Source organism: Giraffa tippelskirchi, chromosome 2 (genome assembly GCF_054371585.1).
Source record: "Giraffa tippelskirchi isolate mGirTip1 chromosome 2, T2T-mGirTip1v1.2.pri, whole genome shotgun sequence".
NCBI classification, from domain to species: domain Eukaryota; kingdom Metazoa; phylum Chordata; class Mammalia; order Artiodactyla; family Giraffidae; genus Giraffa; species Giraffa tippelskirchi.
The window spans coordinates 33026909-33046087 of NC_137276.1; the positions used below are offsets into that span (position 1 = coordinate 33026909).

Below are 19179 nucleotides of genomic sequence, written 5' to 3' on the forward strand. Positions count from 1 at the left end.
GTGACTTGGTAAAGAATCTGCCTGCAATCCAGGGTTTGAACACTGGGTCAGGAAGATCCCTAAAGAGCCTCTTGATGAGGATAAAAGAGGAGAGTGGAAAAGCTGGCTTAAAATGCAACACAAAAAACTAAGATCATGGCTTCCAATGCCATCACTTCAAGGCAAATAGATGGGGAAAAAGTAGAAACAGTGGCAGATTTTATTTTCTTGGGCTCCAAAATCACTGCAAACATTGACCACAACCACAAAATTAAAAGACACTTGCTCCTTGGGAGAAAAGCTATCATAAACCTAGACAGTGTATTAAAAAGCAGAGACATCACTTTGCCGACAAAGGTCGGTATAGTCAAAGCTATGGTTTTTCCACTAGTTATGTACAGGTGTGAAAGTTGGACCATAAAAAAGGCTGAGTGCTGAAGAACTGATGGTTTTTAATTGTGCTGGAGAAAACTCTTGAGAGTCCCTTGGAATGCAAGGAGATCAAACCAATCAAACCTAAAGGCAATCAGTCTTGAATATTCACTGGAAGGACTGATGTTGAAGCTGAAGCTCCAATACTTTGGCCACCTGATGCAAAGAGCAGACACTGGAAAAGACTTAGGTGCTGGGAAAGATTGAGAGTAGGAGAAGGGAACGCAAGAGGACAAGATGGTTGAACGGCATCAGTGACTCAACAGACATGAGTCTGCACAAATTCCAGGAGATGGTGAAGGACAGATGGTGAAGGAAGCCTGGTGTGCTGTAGTCCATGGGGTCGCAAAGAGTAGGACATGATCGAGTGACTGAACAACAACACCACCACCAAATCACTGGAAAACTGAGCCCTCTAGATGTATGTGACTATTTTGCTTCTTAAATTGTCTTTACATTCTGTTTAAGGTCAAAGTCCTCTTTTTACAGCAGAAAACTTTTTTATTTCCTGTCCTCATCCTATCCACAGAATATCACAGTTGCCCAACCAATCCCAGATGACTGAATCGAATTCGTGTGATGAATAATGAAAACAATTCTTAACATGATTAAAACAAAAGCTATTCGTGTGCCTCGAAAGTAAAGTAGGGGAAAAACATCTGCTTTAAAATTGCTAGTAACTACTTAGTGGGTCTGAGGCTTCCTTTTGGGGTGATGAACTGTTCTGCAACAAGATAGTGGTGGTAATTGCACAGCACTGTGAATTTACTAAATGTCACTAAGTTGAATATTGAAATAGTTGAATGAGAAATTTTTGGTAATAAAATTATTTTCCACATTTACTGTAAAATATTATATTATGAGGATCCATGATCGTTTTGTTTGACCAATTAGTTACTGGGTCAAAGCATTTTTTTTTTTTTTTTAATGTATGATTGGGGAATTCCCTGACGGTCTGGTGGTGAGATTCAGCGCTCTCACTGCCGAGGGCCTGGGTTAGCTCCCTGGTCAGGGAACGAAGATCCCACAAGCCGAGCAGTGTGGTCCCCCCACAAAATATGTATTATTGATAAATGTTTCTGTATGGTAAACATTTAAGAATGACAATGCTTCCTTCCACTTCAATCTCTACATATGATATTTTCCAATAATTTTTTCACTCAGATCCCAAAGAAATGAGCTTGAGGTAAATTTTTTTGATGTATCAGAAATACCATTCTTGCAATATCACTCCTTGAAAATTTGCACCCTTGAAAATATCTTTGTTTTTAGTCATAGAAATGATTGTTCAGACAAGTGAGGTGTAACATGTAGAGACAGCCAAGGCTCATTTTTTTCCCCCACTAAGGTTAATTTTTTCTTTTAAACACACCCCTTTTCCAGAATTACATTTTCAGAATTTTCTGAAAATGATTAGAATTACTTGTCATGCAGTCTTACAAATTTGAGAATCATCTGCTTTACACAAGAGGTTTCTTGCTGTTAGAGGAAAGACTGTAAACATCACAAAATTCCAGCTGTCAGCACCTGGCTAGAATAAGAAACAAATCAGAGCCTGGCACAGTGTCAGAGTTAGATAACATGATCTCCAGGGGCTTTTCCAAACCCAAGACCCTCCTTGAATTATTTTGCTTTCCACAACTTGCTTCCACATGTTCTATGAAGAAGTTTCCCTTTACCCCAAGCCCTCCATGCTATGTGGGTGAGTGAGAGCCAGGACCAGAGAGATGAAGGAAAGTGCTATATCCCTACAGACCCTTAAAATCAGGGAGCTGAGAGCCTGACACTTCTGCTGTCACATCAAGGGACAAATCTCCTAGGACCTCTGTACAGCTAATTTAACCTACTTTCTCGTCATCTCATCCTTGTCAGGGCAGCGTGGCTCATGCCTAACTGCCTCTGATAGGGTAAAGTGCACCAGGATTTTTTTTTTTTTTTGGAAAGGACTCAGGGTATTAGGATCCTCTTTATTCCTGGTTGTGCCAAGTCAGCCCAATTTCTGTCTGCTTACAACCAAGATCCGCCGTCTAGACATGTCAAAGACAACCACAAAGTATTTGCAGATCTCAGTGGGAAAAAAGAAATGGTAGAGTGTCTGGAGAAACTTGCAAATTACTTTTTCTGGTTCCTAGGTGGTTAGTAAGACAACTCAGGCTGTGAGATGCTCACAGGCAAGGTGCACAGATGCCCGCACTCCAGGACTCTAAGGTGGCCTTTTGGACTAGGGTGATGAGAAGGGTGCACGGGGATAGGTACCCAGGTCTCCTTGCAGCTGAGCCCAGGCACTCTACTTCTGAGCACGTTCTGCACCCGAGAGCCCTTGCCATATTTCTTCCTGCCACCTGCATGTACTGCTCTCTCTCTTTCCCCCTCCCCCTGTCTTCTGTCCCTTCCTCTTTCTTCTCTGCCCCTCCCTAAATACTGAAGCAGGCCCTGCAGAGCCCACGCAGCCTTCCAGCAACAAGTTGAGCAGGGCAGAGTTGTAGCAGGGCAGCAGTGGGGGCACGTGTCCTCAGTAAACGCTCCCTGGCTGAGGGAGGAACTGGATGCCTTCTCCGGGGACAGAGAGGAAGGTCCCCAAAGGGGCACATGCTGAAGCTGGCCATCCACCCTGGTGAGGGGCCAAGCTGAGACAAGGCAGCACACATCATGCAGGGCTGGTTGAGAGCATGGGTTCTGGAGTCCGACAGCCTGATTTCAAATCCCAGCTCTGTTGTTTACTAGATGTAGGACCTGGGGCAAATTGCTTCTCTGAGCAAGTATTTCCTCACTATAAAAGTTGAGATAATCACAACAATGTGAATATACAATGTGTATGTGAATACACTACTGACTGTACACTCACTTAACATTAGTTATCATAAATTTAATGTTATGTGGTTATTTTTTTAATCACACTTTTTATAATGGGATAACAATAGGACCTATATCATCAGGCTGTGAGGGCTAGATGAGATAATACACGCAAATTACCTGGCTCAGTGAGTGTGGGCATTCATTGCAGTGCCATTGATTATCCAGTTGACCACTGGCCTGGCTCTCTGGGCCTGGACTTGTAAGCATGGCTCTGGGCTGTGATATAAACTGGAGGGCACATCCCTGCTGTGGAAAGGCTGGTTCTTGAACAGGAAACTTGGACCACATGCAGAAAGGATGGAGCAGCGGGTGAGGGAAAGAGCTGGGGGAATCCTCAAAATTAATCTGGGGACAATGGCAGAATTTCTTTGGAATTTAATGTCCTCCCTTCCAAGAGGAAGATGACCCAGGATATTCCTAAAGTCTCTCTCACCATCAGACTTCTGTGACTACCTTGATGACAGGCAAAACTAGAAGTTTCAGAGCTGTGTGGTCTGAGCCCAGCACTGGGGTCTCATGGGCCTTGTGTCTGCATCTGTGAATAGGGCTGGGGGAGACCTTACTCTCGGGAGCATCTTGAGGTATCCTATGGTGGAAAGGACTTGCCAAGACTTCTGTGCCAGCTTCACCATGGACACACTCTCCAGAAGGAAGGGACTTCGGTTGCTGAATTCGCAAATCTAAATATAACACCAATAATGCCACAGGAAGGCTGGCCTGGAGGAAGCTGGGCCAGGCTGTGGAAAGGAGGAGGGAAGCTAGTGAGAGGACAAGGGCTGCTGCATGTAAAAAACAGAACAGTCACTCAAAAGTGGCGTTCTGTTTCAAAATGACAGTCAGTAGCCAGAGACTTCAGTTTTGAGACAGAAATTATCCAAAGGGAAATTATTTTGTGTAAATCAGAGATGCCCCCCCACCCCTGCCCCATCTGTCTCTCTCTGCCCTTCAGTCGGACACAGGTCAGATGTTTCTGCTGTGTGACATGGTGGCAGAAGAGACCTTCCTCCTACATCACCAGAGGCAGGGCTTGTGTCAGGGCAGCTCTGAATCCACACGTGCCTTGCTTGGTCTGCTCACTGAACACTTGTGGGATAACTAAAACAAATACATGTCTTGCATAAAACAAGTGTAATATTAAACTTTAAGGGGAAGCCCCCCACCTCAAGTCAGTTGTTGTTGTTTAGTCCTAAATCATGTCCGACTCTTTTGTGACGCCATGGACTGTAGCCCACCAGGCTCCTCTGTCCATGGGATTCTCCAGGCAGAAATACTGGAGTGGGTTGCCATTCCTTTCTCCAGGAGATCTTCCCAACCCATGGATCGAACCTGAGTCTCCTGCACTGTAGGCGGATTTTTTACCCTCTGAGCCATCAGGGAAGCCCCTAAAATGTTTAGCTGTATCCAAATTTTGAAGACATTTGAATGCCAAGATAATGAGTGTGTACCTTATCCTGCAAGAAATGGGGAAACATCAACGACTATTCATGAGCGGAGCGACGTGATAAAAGGAACAATTCAGGAAAATGAACCCAGAGAAGGGGAGAGACTGAAGGGAAGGAGACAAGATGGGGGAACACAGAGGAATGGATGGAGAAGATGGGGCACATATATACAGTGGACTGTTACTCGCCATAAAAAGAATGAAATAATGCAATTTTTAGCAACATGGATGGACCTAGAGATTGTCATACTGAGTGAAGTCAGACACAGAGAGAAACATATCATATGATATTGCTTATATGAGGACTTTAAGAAAAAATGATGCAAATGAACTTATTTGCAAAACAGAAATGGACTCATAAACTTGAAGAGTGAATTTGTGATGGCAGGGGAGATGGGTGGGGGAGGGGGGAAACAATTAGGGATTTGGGGATTGACATATACACTCTGCTGTATTTAAAGTGGATGACTGGCAGGGACCTACTGTGTAGCACAGGGAACTCTGCTCATTACTATATGGCAGTCTGCATGGGAGGAGAATGTGAAAGGCAGTAGATACATGTGTATGTATAACTGAGCTGCTTTGCTGTACACCTGAACCTAGCACAGCATACTTTATCAACTATGCTGCTGCTGCTAAGTCGCTTCAGTCGTGTCCGACTCTGTGCGACCCCATAGACGGCAGCCCACCAGGCTCCTCCATCCCTGGGATTCTCCAGGCAAGAATACTGGAGTGGGTTGCCATTTCCTTCTCCAATGCATGAAAGTAAAAAGTGAAAGTGAAGTCATTCAGCCGTGTCCGACTCCTAGCGACCCCATGGACTGCAGCCTACCAGGCTCCTCCGTCCATGGGATTTTCCAGGCAAGAGTACTGGAGTGGGGTGCCATTGCCTTCTCCTTTATCAACTATACTTTAATATAAAATTAAAAGTTGGATTTTTTTTCAGAAAAAATGGGAGCAGAGCCCTGGCATAGTCTATCATCCATGAGATCACAATGGCTGTAGCTGTAGGAGTGAACAAGAGGGTATAGAGAAGGGTAAAATTTGTCTAAATATGAATTGATGTAACTGGTGATAGGAGATGAATAGTCAGAGAAAAATTTTTTTAAAAAGTTGGAAACCTCAAGCCTGAAAACCCAAGAACACCAGATTATTTAATTACTTATTAAATTTAATAACAAAATATACCATAAAATGATTAGTAGTATCTTAAAAATAAGTCCTGAGTCAATAAGTGAGATCATTAAAACTCCTGAAAAAGGAGAAAGTCAGCTAAGCAGACCTAGTGATGATCACTGCATTTTTAAAAATTTGTTCATAGTATGAAGTGGTCAAGAGACTGGATTTTTTTTTTTTTTTTTTTTTTTTGCCTCTATATATATACACCAAAGAAAGCATTAGAGATTTCTACTCCAAATTGATCTTAGAAACATATAAGTTGGAGATACCAGGCCAGTTGTGGGGAGAGCACAGATAGATGTCCTAAGAGTACCCAATCGAGTGGATGTAGATAATTCACAGGCAGTCATCCGGGCAGTTCAGAGAGAGGCTGAATAATTCTCGGTCAAGACAAAAAGCCAGGCTTGGTTCAGCAGATACTGGAGAACTGCTGTAGGCCCTAGAAGAGAGAGCAGCCTGGTGAAACCTGGGTTAGAAACGTGAGCTGAATAGACCCTGACAAGCCTTCAGAGCATGGACTGGAAAGGTACATTGCCAGAGGCAGCTTTTTCCTGGTGTGAAGGGGAAGCTGTAGGCTTGGATCTTGGTTTCAGGAGAAGGACCAGCCCTGTGCATACTGAAAGGATGAAGCTCCAGAACTGGGCTCGAGGTTAGGGTGTGGGGGTGAAGCAGGAGGAACGATTTGCCTTGTTCTTATTGTTTGTGAAGAGTTGCTTGAATATGAAACCTTCTTTAATCCATTCCTAAATCCAGATTAAACGGGGATTTTCTCAGATAAACATTGCTTTGCAGTCCACCTTTTCTGGAAAACGGTGAAAAAAACATGATAAAGTTTGCCTTCTCATGGTTCTCTGTGAGTGTACTAAGGAGCTAAAAACAAGATATTTTCTGGGTTTTTTCTACAAAACTTTAAAGAAAGCACTTCTTGCAGATGATACCATCTTTCAAATCATCTATATTTAATAAAAATTATTAGAAAGGTATTAATGAAATATGACTTTACTTGGAGCACTCTTTGATGGTCTGGCCATATGCAGCTGCCTTTTCCGTGACCCTCATGCCCACCCTGGTGCTGGTAGAGCTCTGCATCCCACCAGTCCATCCTTGCATGCCAATCAGCCAGGCTGGGGAGCATTTTCAGTCAACCCTCCCTGCCACTACCAAAAAACCAAACAAACAAAAAAAACACCCCAGAACCACCAACAACAGCATAACAAAAACCAATTCTGGAGTACCTTCCAGTTTGGAGAAAATCTACCCAAGCTCATTTTACAATGACCATCTATTGCCTACAGCTGCCATTACAGTAGCATACAAAATGGTTTCACAGTCCTAAAAATCCTCTGTTCCACTTACTCATCCTTCCTTCCCTCTTCCTGAACTCCTGATGATCACTAATCTTTTTACCGTCTCTGTGGTTTTGTCTTTTTCAGATTCCAGGTGGAATCATACTGTATGTAGTCTTTTCAGATTGAATTCTTTGACTTAGCATATATCACATTTTTAATCAGAAATCATCAGAAATTAAAAACTATGCAACATATGCAACCAGCCACTATTTGCCTCTGAGTCCAAAAAAGAAAAGAAAAGTGGTTATCTTTTGCCATCAAATTATGCTAGTCCTATCCCTCTTTTACAGACTTCCTGTCCCAGGGGTTCTGGGAGTCCCGGGCTGCTTGTACCTCCCACATTTTCCCCCTGGCTCTCGCCTATCTCCAGATCCATTCACCAGTCTCCAAGGAGCCATCCTGGTGCAGATGGCATCCTCTAGGTTCCATCTGGATTTCTTGGGCTCCTTCCACCTCTGGCCACAGACCCATCCCTTATTCCCTCACAGTTCTAAGAGGGTTATGAACACATAATAAAACTTCACTGAAGTTTGAGGAATAAGAAAAGGGAAGTACATCACAAAGAATGATTTATTTTTGTTTCTAGTCAAGGCTTCACTCAGTGTCCTGGACCCAACCTCTACCTCAGGCTCTCTCTGCTTTGCTCCCAGCCAGAGAACACTTGAAGTGCCAGCTCGCCTCTGCATGGTGAGAATGAATGCTTCTAGGAGTCAACTCAACCTGTAGTCGAGGGACCAGCAAGCAGGAGGCCCCAAGAAGACAGAAGACACCTGGTACCAGAGCCCAAGCCCTGTCTACCACATCCTCATTTCCCTCACTTGCAGTTTCTAGACTGGAGTCTTTGCAGGATGAGTGACAGTGAGGTAGCCCATCCCCCATAGATTGGGCTATGGCCATGTCTTAATCCTAACAGCACCACATTCTGCGTTCTTCCATGTTAGAGCACCATATTAGGAATGGCAAAATCTCAGCCATGGTGCTCTGCTGGGAGCAGGTCTGGTTGCTTTTGGATTATTGTACAGCATGAGGGGCATATAGGCCCTTTATCTCCACTGTGCAGCTGCTGCAAACTATGGTTCAAGAAAAAAGCATATGACTATAAGATAAACAAAAATACACAGGCACCAGGTAGTCTAAATTCACACAGAGAAAAATCAAGTCCCATAAAGAAGTGACCGTCTAGTAAAGCATGCGTCCAGATTGGGTTACCAAACTGACCACTCAGTTTCTCTGCCTGAAACTCTACACTTGGGTTAATGAGGATTTTAATCTTCTGCAAGCAGATATTTGCTTTATTTGGCACAAATGAAAGGTTTGAAGTGGAAAAGGGTATGATCATAACAGCAACAACAATCACAGCTGTGCTCAAAGGGTGGGCTCCTGACAGGTAGAGTCAGCACTATCTGAGGACTTATAGGAAATGCAAATTCTCCAGCCCCACCGCAGACCTGCCCAATCAGAAACCCCAGGGGCTGGAGTGAAACTCTGGATTTCCAAGGACCTCTGGGTGATTCTGGTGCAGTTTAGTGTGAGAACCACCAGTCTGCCAGATTCTAAAGCCTCTAAACTCTTCTTTGAAGGCAAAAAACTGCTCGTAACTTTCAAACAACGATCTTTCCTCTCTCAAGACATCGTGGGATCTAAATGAGATCCTGGTTCAGTCAGGGCCACATTACTCCAGTGTGTTGGCATTTAGCTAAGTTTATTGATATTAACCCAAAAGCTTGAAAAAAAATTTAAAACAACAGGAAAGGAGAGAATATAATATTCAACTTGGTTTATATAAGGAATAATAATTATTTATATGACCTGCTCACTATTTTAAACGTGAAAATGCCATACTGCTTAAAAATAACATATTAATGCTGTTTTAAAATATAGATATGAGCAGCAGCAGCAGCATGTGTAGATAAGCTTTGTCTTTCATTGTATTTTGTTAACATAAGCATGGCTATCTCTTCACAACTTTAAAAGAGAACATTGAGATCCCATTATCCTCCTCCCAGCCTTGCAAGGATATCTCTGAAAGGGATAATCAAAGTGCAGCTACTTTATGCCTTACATATTTTCACCCACACACAGCTTATCACAGTGAAACAATTGTCGTTCAACTCGAGAGCAGCCTCTCCTGAAACAGTCCAGTTGCACATTTCTTTGCTATTGCATATCCTCCAAGTTGTGCTAGAGGACAAAAAGTGCTCCAAAATGGAGCAGAAGATACTAAAGAAGGCAGCAAAAGCTGTGCATCACATGGTGTGCGAAGAGTTGATAAAGTGAGCTGAGGGCATCACCACATCTTCTCGGTCTGGGGGATGCCGACTTGTACCACGTAACAAGGTTGGCAGCTGAAACTGAGCAGTCTGTGGATGGCAGAATTTGAGTGAATGAGATGCAGAGGGAGGAAAATAATTTTAAACACAAAACATGTAGTTTGTGAAACAATTCAACCATTTGCTAAAATTATAATTATTTTAATAAGCTATAATTAAAAGTAATTACGAAATGCCAAGAAGCATCAAATACCAAGGTGAATAATTGAAAAAATTACATCAAACTTTTTTGCAGCAATTTACATGTGACTATTTATACCTACAGCAAAGTCACTTATACAAATCAGCCTCTGGCTCCCTATTACTCGGCCTGTGTCTGACTCTTCATGAACCTCTGATAGGATCCTTCACTCCGGTTCATTTTGCCCTTCAATCCAGTTAGGCGTTAGGTAGGGTAAAGACATTCCACTTAGTTATAGCTGGCTTACAACTAGAGTGCCCTCTGCTCCCCACTTGAAATTATTCAGTTTCTTCCCAATCAATCCATTTCAATCTCTCTCTCAATCTCACTTTCTCTCTACTCCTAGACCTCCTATCTTTTTTTTACCCCCTCATTCCTCTGTCTCACAGGTTCTCTACAGTTCCTCAGCAAAAGGAGAAAAGGGTTTGCACGGGATGTATGTGAACAAATTCTAGAATGCTGTATGGTTCTGAGGCAACTTAAAGTCCAGCTGGAAGGATGCCCCTGTGTGTTTCTGATGGACCACGTGGTCCTCTTCTCTCTCATCCATCCTGTTCTCTCTGCTGCTGAGCCTGGTGCTTAGCTGAGCTCTCATACATGTGGAATCAACACAGCCAGCCTCCCTAACTGGTGATGTAAGATATGGTCTCATTTCCTTTGTTACCCAGACTATGAAATGGCACTGACCTTCTCATATCCAAACTTGAACCCCTCATTGTGCTGCCCAGTCATGTAGATAATTCTCCAAGGTGTAGCCTCAAGAAGTCTTTCTTATCTTTCTACTCCACCCTCCAGCTTGTCCTCCCACTGCGATCCACCCCTCAGTGCCAATGGAACACACTTTCCCCATAGCCCGATCAAAGCCGGGCTGCAACTCCTGACAGGATACCATTGAAGATTTGGGGACAATAAAGGGAATTACCTCATTGAAAAGGGCTACCGATGGCACTGCAGATGGCTCTTCTCAGAGCAGAGGCCCAGACCTAGTCTCAAATTCAGGGCCACCTACCTCCCCACCCCTCCAGCTTCACACTATAGAAAACCCCTCAGGTTTGTCTATGCTTTTCAGGTCTACAGATCCTAACAATCATTAGACCTAGAAGGGAAAACAGCTCCCCTAAATGCCCAGTCTATGTTACCATTTCTTGTTTGACAATCTCCCTTTTCCCAAGGTAGTTGAGAGTAGGAATGTCCGCTGTGCAGTAAATGTCCCATCACCATGATGTCTGACGGCCCTCAGGAAATAGCTACAGCAGAACATCAGCCTAGGAGAGTTGTTGTTGTTCGGTCATTAAGTCGTGTCTGACTCTCTGTGGTCCCATGGACTGCAGCACACCAGGCTTTTCTGTTCCTCACTAGCTCCCAGAGTTTGCTCAAATTCATGTCCATTGAATTGGTGATGTTATCTAACCATCTCATCCTTTGTCGCCTCCTTCTCTGCCTGCCCTCAGTCTTTCCCAGCATCAGGGTCTTTTCCAATGAGTTGGTTGTTTACATCAGGTGGCCAAAGTATCTGAGCTTCAGCATCAGTCCTTCCAATGAATATTCAGGGTTGATTTCCTTTAGGATTGGCTGGTTTGATCTCCTTCCTGGTCCAAGAGACTCTCAAGAGTCTTCTCCAGCACTACAATTCAAAAGCATCAATTCTTCAGTCCTCAATCTTCTTTATGGTCCAACTCTCACATCTGTACAGGACTACTGGAAAAACCTAGGTTAATTTCAGCCCGAAATTAATACTTAGTGGGGGACGCCAATAGGTCAGGCCAGGCAGAGTTCCTCTGAGAAACTGTCCTCTCATCCTCTCAACTGCTCCATCCCTACACCAAAAAGCTTTGCAGCATATACACTGTAAATCCATACATAGCCCAAGAGAATATCTCTCCCAGATTCCAGTTCCAGTCAACAGGGTTTCGTACGCCTCTGCTAAGCCTAACTGTGTACCACTCTTCATAACAGCTAATAGAGAGCCTAGCTTCCAGAGTGAGAGAAATCCGAATTTTTTTAATGGAAAAACTCCATTTCCTCCTAGAACAATGGCTATATACAAGCTTTTTGTGTGCTCAGTCGTGTCCAATTCTTTGCTGCCCCATGGACTGTAGACTGCCAGGCTCCTCTTTTCATGGTATTTTCCAGGCAAGAATACTGGAGTGGTTGCCACTTCCTACTCCAGGGGATCTCCCCAACCCAGGGATTGGACTGGTGCCTCTTGCATTCTCCTGCACTGGCAGGCAGATTCTTTACCATTAGTGCCACATCAGAAGCCCCATATACAAGCTTTATACTTCATTAACTAAAATGCCCAATGAAATTGTTTTCTCAGAACAAAGGAAAGCCTTGTCTGAAAGGTAAATTCATACATGTTACTCTTTCAAGGCAGAACCATATGAAATTTTATTTAGATGTATTTTAAATTAGAAAGTCATTGTGAAGAAAACAAAACATGGTCCTATACTCTGACCTTTTTTCTAATTCATAAATTTTTCTAACTACAATTGCCCTTGAAAACAACCATGTAACAATTTTTTGCATATCCTTCTAAAAAGCTATGCACATACCAGCACACATGTACATACGTCTTTTTTCCCTACAAAAAAACATACATGCATATTCTGAATTTTCCTTCTTTCTTTTCTTTCTTCTCATCCTCCATTTTCATTTAACTTAATAATATCTCAAGTTTTTTTTTTTTTTACATACCAGCAATTGGGATGTATTTTTTTATGCTCTGTGGTATTCCATTTATGGCTTTATCAATGTGTATTTAAGAAGTTCCCTTTTAATAATAAATGGGCGTTTAGGTTGTTTCCAGGTGTTTTTGGTGGGAGAGGCAAAAAGGATTAGAGTTGTTACACCTATCTGGAATAAACATTCTGATATGTATGTTTGTATAGTTTGTGACTGTGGTCATAAGGTAAATTCCTAGCAGTGGAACTTCCAGGTCAAAAGGCATGGTGGTTTTACATTTTGACAGATAGTGATTGTACTAATTTATATTCCCAAGAATATCTGTATTCTCATATACTTGCCAACCCTCAGGATTATTATACTTATTAAGTTTTGCCAGTCTGATAATCAGAATATTATACCTCATTGTTTCCATTTAGATTTCTTTAAATATAAGTGATATTAAATAACTTTTCATTGATCTGTTGGTCACTTGTATTTTTTTTTCTGTTAGCTTTGTGTTCACACCTTTTGCTCATTTTTCTATTGAATTGTTAAACATTTTTTTTTACTGAGTTGTAAGATGCTTTGTTAATTAAAACATGTAGTTCTTCTTATACGTGCTGCAAATGTTTCTCCCAGCATGAATTTATCTTTTGATTATGTGCACATTACATTTTGCTCTGCAGAAGTTTCAAATATTTATGCAATCAGATTCATTCATCAGTTTCTTTATGACTTCTGTGCATGTACAACTTTTAAGTGACAATTTTTCCAGATTCTACCTAGTAAAGTTAACCTCCTCACAAAAAATCTTAAGCCTGATTTCTGTCTATACTGTATTCTTCGAGGTAGCTCCATCCTTGTATGGTCTGAGGACAGTAAGTGATAAATGGTGAGGCTTCTGATAGCTTATGACTCCTCAGAACAGACATATCTGGGAGTCAGAATTTCTCCCAGAGCCTGAGACTGACCCAGACTTCAGTGGGTCGGTGTATGGCCTGATGACCACACTCCTTATAGACTCAGTCACACCTTCCCTCCGCTCAAGTAGTAAATGGCTGGCTTAATTGAATACAATATAATTCATGCTATTTGGGGGGTTACTGTAGGGCTTTTTTCTTGTACCCAAGGATAGAAGACTTAAAAATCAACCTAGTTATTCATATTTTATGTTTCATTTCATTTCATACAGGCAACTTCAAAAAATGGTCCATGATATCAAGAACAATGAAGGCGGAATAATGAACAAGATCAAAAAGTAAGTCAGATGCCATAGCACTATGTGAGTACTTATTTATGTAAATAACATCTTATGCCAGCCTGCAGTAAGTGGAAGAAAACCAAGTTCCCTGTTACCCGAGTGAGGAATGGCAACCTCTCTAGCATGTGACACTTTCTTACTCATGGCTAGAGTCACGGTGGTCAGACCCACATTCAGGAAACAGGGTAAATGATTGGCTGGTGGCACCTTGCTTTTCTCTCTCACTCCTGGACAGCTGAGTTATGCCATTCAAGGTGCTTGGCAAACATCAAAAGAGACGTTTATAGAAGCCAGACAATCAGCTTCTTTGACCACTTAGCTAAGGGCCACTAGGATGCGTTTCTGTTTTGGAGAAATTCAAAAGAGAAATTGCAAGAACACAGCCTGATTTCTTTAGATGCTGTAACTGTTTTCCATATTTTGATTTCTGCTTTTTCAATTATGACCTTGAAATGGTGTTTTCAATCGACACTTGGAGAAGCAAAGTTAGAATTCCAAATCTTCCTACACATACACACACACAGACACACACCTCTCAGGTTTTGTTTTAGTTTTTGCAGAGAACAGAAATTGTACATTACGCATACCTCAATTTGCCACTCAAAATTTAATGCAAGAGGAAAGGGGAAATGGTATTCTGTTAAGTTTTTGTTTAAGGCTTTTTTGTTTTTATGAAAGTAATATAGATTCACTAGGGAGAAAAAGAGTTCAGAATTGCACGAAGTCAAAATCTCTCACTTTCTCCTATTCCCACCCTAACCTGCTCCCCAGAAATGGACACAGCATGAGTGAGTGTGGTATAAATATCCATATGTGTGTGTTTACACACACACATACACACATTAGTATAGCTGTAGTCCCTAAATATACATTACATACATGCATACAGTTTCAGCATGAGTGGCATCATGCCACACACACATTATACAAAACTGCTTTGTTTGTTGGTTTTAATTAATGCCATGTAGTGGGCATTTTTCTTTGTTAGTACATAAAAATAATCATAAACCTTTTAAATAGATAATTAATAGTCTACTATAAATATATTATCATTTATTTAACCAGCTATATACTGGTGGACTTCTTTGAAGTAGGAATAGGAGTTTAAATGTACATTTTGGAAGACAATTTGATAATATCTATGAAAGTTTTATGGCCATTTCTTTTAGTTTACCTGTTACAAATAATACTTCAATAAATATGCCCTGCAGACTTTTGAGTATACCAGAAAACTAAATTCCTGAAGTGAAATCTCTAGCTTGTGGATAGGATTTGTGCCCTTGAGATTTTGGTTGATTTTACCAAATTGCTGCCCCCAAATTTTGTACTACTGGTTGGTGGTGGTTTAGTCATTAAGTCGTGTCCAACTCTTGCAACCTCATGGACTACAGCCTGTCAGGTACCTCTGTCCATGGGGTTCTCCAAGCAAGAATACTAGAGTGGATTGCCATTTCCTTCTCTAGGGGATCTTCCCAACTTAGGAATCAAACTTCCCAACTTCAGTTCAGTTCAGTTCAGTTGCTCAGTCGTGTCCGACTCTTTGTGACCCCATGAATTGCAGCACGCCAGGCCTCTCTGTCCATCACCAACTTCCAGAGTCCACCCAAACTCATGTCCATCAAGTCGGTGATGCCATCCAACCATCTCATCCTCTGTGGTCCTCTTCTCCTCCTGCCCCCAATCCTTCCCAGCATTAGGGTCTTTTCCAATGAGTCAACTCTTCACATGAGGTGGCCAAAGTATTGGAGCTTCAGCTTCAACATCAGTCCTTCCAATGAATACCCAGGACTGATCTCCTTTAGGATGGACTGGTTGGATCTCCTTGCCATCCAAGGGACTCTCAAGAGTCTTCTTCAACACCACAGTTCAAAAGCATCAATTCTGCAGCGCTCAGCTTTCTTCACCGTCCAACTCTCACATCCATACATGACAACTGGAAAAACCATAGCCTTGACTAGATGGACCTTTGTTGGCAAAGTAATGTCTCTGCTTTTAAATATGCTATCTAGGTTGGTCATAACTTTCCTTCCAAGGAGTAAGCGTCTTTTAATTTCATGGCTGCAATCACCATATGCAGTGATTTTGGAGCCCAGAAAAATAAAGTCTGCCACTGTTTCCACTGTTTCCCCATCTATTTGCCATGAAGTGATGGGACCAGATGCCATGATCTTAGTTTTCTGAATGTTGAGCTTTAAGCCGACTTTTTCACTCTCCCCTTTCACGTTCATCAAGAGGCTCTTTAGCTCTTCTTCGCTTTCTGCCATAAGGGTGGTGTCATCTGCATATCTGAGGTTATTGATATTTCTCCCGGCAATCTTGATTCCAGCTTGTGTTTCTTCCAGCCCAGCATTTCTCATGATGTACTCTGCATATAAGTTAAATAAGCAGGGTGACAGTATACAGCCTTGACGTACTCCTTTTCCTATTTGGAACCAGTCTGTTGTTCCATGTCCAGTTCGAAATGTTGCTTCCTGACCTGCATACAGGTTTCTCAAGAGACAGGTCAGATGGTCTGGTATTTCCATCTCTTTCAGAATTTTCCACAGTTTATTGTGATCCACACAGTCAAAGACTTTGGCATAGTCAATAAAGCAGAAATAGATGTTTTTCGGGAACTCTCTTGCTTTTTCAATGATCCAGCGGATGTTGGCAATTTGATCTCTGGTTCCTCTGCCTTTTCTAAAACCAGCTTGAACATCTGGAAGTTCACAGTTCACATATTGCTGAAGCCTGGCTTGGAGAATTTTGACCCCAATTTAGGTCTCCTGAATTGCAGGTACTACTAACAGTGGATAAAAGTTCATTTCCTTGTGGCTTCAGAGCAGAGCATCTTTTTTTTTCTTTTTTGGCCTTTGCTAAACTTAAGAGTAATAAATCACTTTTCATGGTGGTTTTAGACTATACAATGTAAATGAGTTTCAATATGTGTAACTGGTCATCACAAAATAGTTAAAATGATCTTCTGCTTGAGGGACAGTGGTCATCTCATACAGGAGAAGAACCTGTCTTCATGGTCTGTCCTATGACTGGGAGATGAGTGTGTGACTATTTTCATTTCTTATTTCTAACACATATAGAATCTCATTGTAATGAGAGAACCCTGCCAGTCATTGTTTTCATCACTAGCAATTCTAGATTAATTATCTCACAATTGCCAATTTTACAATATACCAATTCTTTCAATAATATGAAGTCTTTGTATAAAATGTCTCCTTATTCCATTTACAGCAGCCATGGAACTCAAATTTTCCCAGATAATTTCTATTTCATTCTGGCCACTATCCCCTAATACTTGACAGACTGTGTTTTCTTCTCTGCTTGGAAAATATGACTGCCCCAGTTATCACCCTGGTGAAGTCAATGGCTCTTTTGGGTCGAAGTGCCCTGAACTTAGGCTCTGGCTCAGAACCAAGCCACAGGTGCCACCTTCAAAGGAGGAAGCACAGTTGAGCACACTGGTTTCCTACCACGAGAGCATGACAGAGCTGTCACCAGTTCATGGCTGAATGAGAAAAGAAGGCCCGTGAAGAGTTGAGGGTTGGCGTGCAGCTGCTGGCTGCTCAACGAGGCCCAAACGACACCTCTTATCTCTGGTCGAAGTTCAGTGATCAAGGGTCCTCTCTTGAATTGCTCCTTTATTCTGAGATGATGACCTCACACTTTGGGGGATATTAAAATATCCTTTCTTTTCTTTTTTTGCAAGGACGGCAATAACATATAATGGTTGGTTTGTGCTTTTTGAAATCTTACTGTTCCATGAACAGACCTGGCACCAGATCCAGTTTTGTTTTTGTTTTTCTTCCCTTCACTACCACAGACAGTCTCTCTCTCTGGACCTCATCCTAGGTCTAATGACAATGTCTTCCCGGCATGCCCTATTGGCTTGCTGAGAATTGAATGAAACAATAGTTAGGAGAGTCTTTAGGAAACAAAAAAAAATTTCTAGGCAAATATAATTAATCTTATTTTTGCAACATTACAGTTCTGGTTTATCAGCCTTTTTTTCTTTCTGTAATCAAGCATGATTTTCTGTACCACCTTTTTTCCTCAAAAATGAAATATTTTTGTATGTAATGGTTACCTTGTGTGTGTGTGTGTGTGTGTGTGTGTGTGCGCGCGCGCGCGCGCTCGTGCGCACACACGCGCTCTAAGTCACTTCAGTGGTGTCCGACTTTTTGTGACCCCATGGACTGCATCCCTTCAGGCTCCTCTGTCCATGGGTTCTTCAGGCAATAATACTGGAGTGGGTTGTCACTCCCTCCTCCAGGGGATCTTCTCAACCCAGGGATTGCACCTGTGTCTCTTGTGTCTCCTGCATTGGTAGGTGAGTTCTTTACCACTAGCTCTATCTAGGAAGCCCCAGTGATGAGCTTATACATGGCTTATGTAAACAGATGTGATGTTTTAGTAAATGAAGGCTGCTGGGTTCTATATAGGTTTTATTTATATATGTCTAAATTTCACTAAGCAAAGCATTCTTACATAACATGGTAACTATTATTAAAAATAATAACTTACTATAAACATTACACATTTCAAATAAGGGAAGGGAAAGTGTTGTCAAAGGTTGTAAAAGTCTAAAAACTGGCATACGTTTTGAAATGTGATTTTAGTTTTTTCCTTTTAATGAATGGGAAAGCTTTGTGACTATTCAGAACATTTTATATATATATAAATATAGTAGTTTTGAGAGTGCTTGAAACAATTCAACTTTTATCTAAATATCACAATCCTCAGCCTGGAGACACTCACTGCTCACTTATTTGGCATTTTTTTCAATAGTGCAAAAATAATTTCATCCCAACCTACGACATTTTAGTTCAGCATTTTAGCTGATTAGAGCTAATTTTTCTTATTATTTAAAGCATTTATTGAATTATTTATTAAAATAGAGCTCATCTTCTCTTACCTTCCTATCAAACCAATCAACATTTATTGTCCTTGAATCTCTGGCTCTGGGCTCACTAGTATTCTGACCTCTCAGAGCCCTTCCACCTCCCGACCTCACCTTTGCCGAGTCACAGCCACACTGTGCGCTGGGGGGAGGGGTAGAGGCAGGAAAATGCTGACTAACGGCTTTACTGCATTTACAGTACATTTAGTTTTTCAGTGTGATGAGTTCAAAAGAAACCATTATTCTGTTAGTTATCTACCCATTATCTCTAAACTTTCTGTACTATGGGCCTTGACAACAGTCGTCCTACTCACTGACCATTTGTCTAATTTTTTATCTACAGGCTGAAAGTCAAAGCACCTCCAAGTGTTCCTCGAAGGGACTATGCCCCAGGTAAGAGTATTTCTAAGCTACTTGGACTCTTGACTAACCTAATGTTCATAATTACTTCTTGAAAAGGGAACACTGTTCTACTCATTTGAAAACAAAGGAGCCTATTCTAATTTTAAGAGTGACCAAAGCATTTGACTATAGTGGAGATATAGTAGTCCTTCTAACTATCCATCCATCCACCCAGCCATCAATCCATCCATCCACTCATCTATTTATC

The 19179-nt window shown here is 41.7% G+C and overlaps 1 protein-coding gene across 2 annotated transcripts in view; it reads left to right on the forward strand.

Moving 5' to 3' along the window:
• Window positions 1-19179, forward strand: part of BLNK (B cell linker) — an 80577-nt gene that overhangs the window by 9775 nt on the left and 51623 nt on the right. For both annotated transcript variants that reach the window (XM_081551154.1, XM_081551163.1), the window contains exons 2-3: window positions 13607-13672; window positions 18913-18962. In XM_081551154.1, the coding sequence (XP_081407280.1) occupies window positions 13607-13672; window positions 18913-18962 (116 nt within the window). The remainder of the gene's footprint in view (window positions 1-13606; window positions 13673-18912; window positions 18963-19179) is intronic.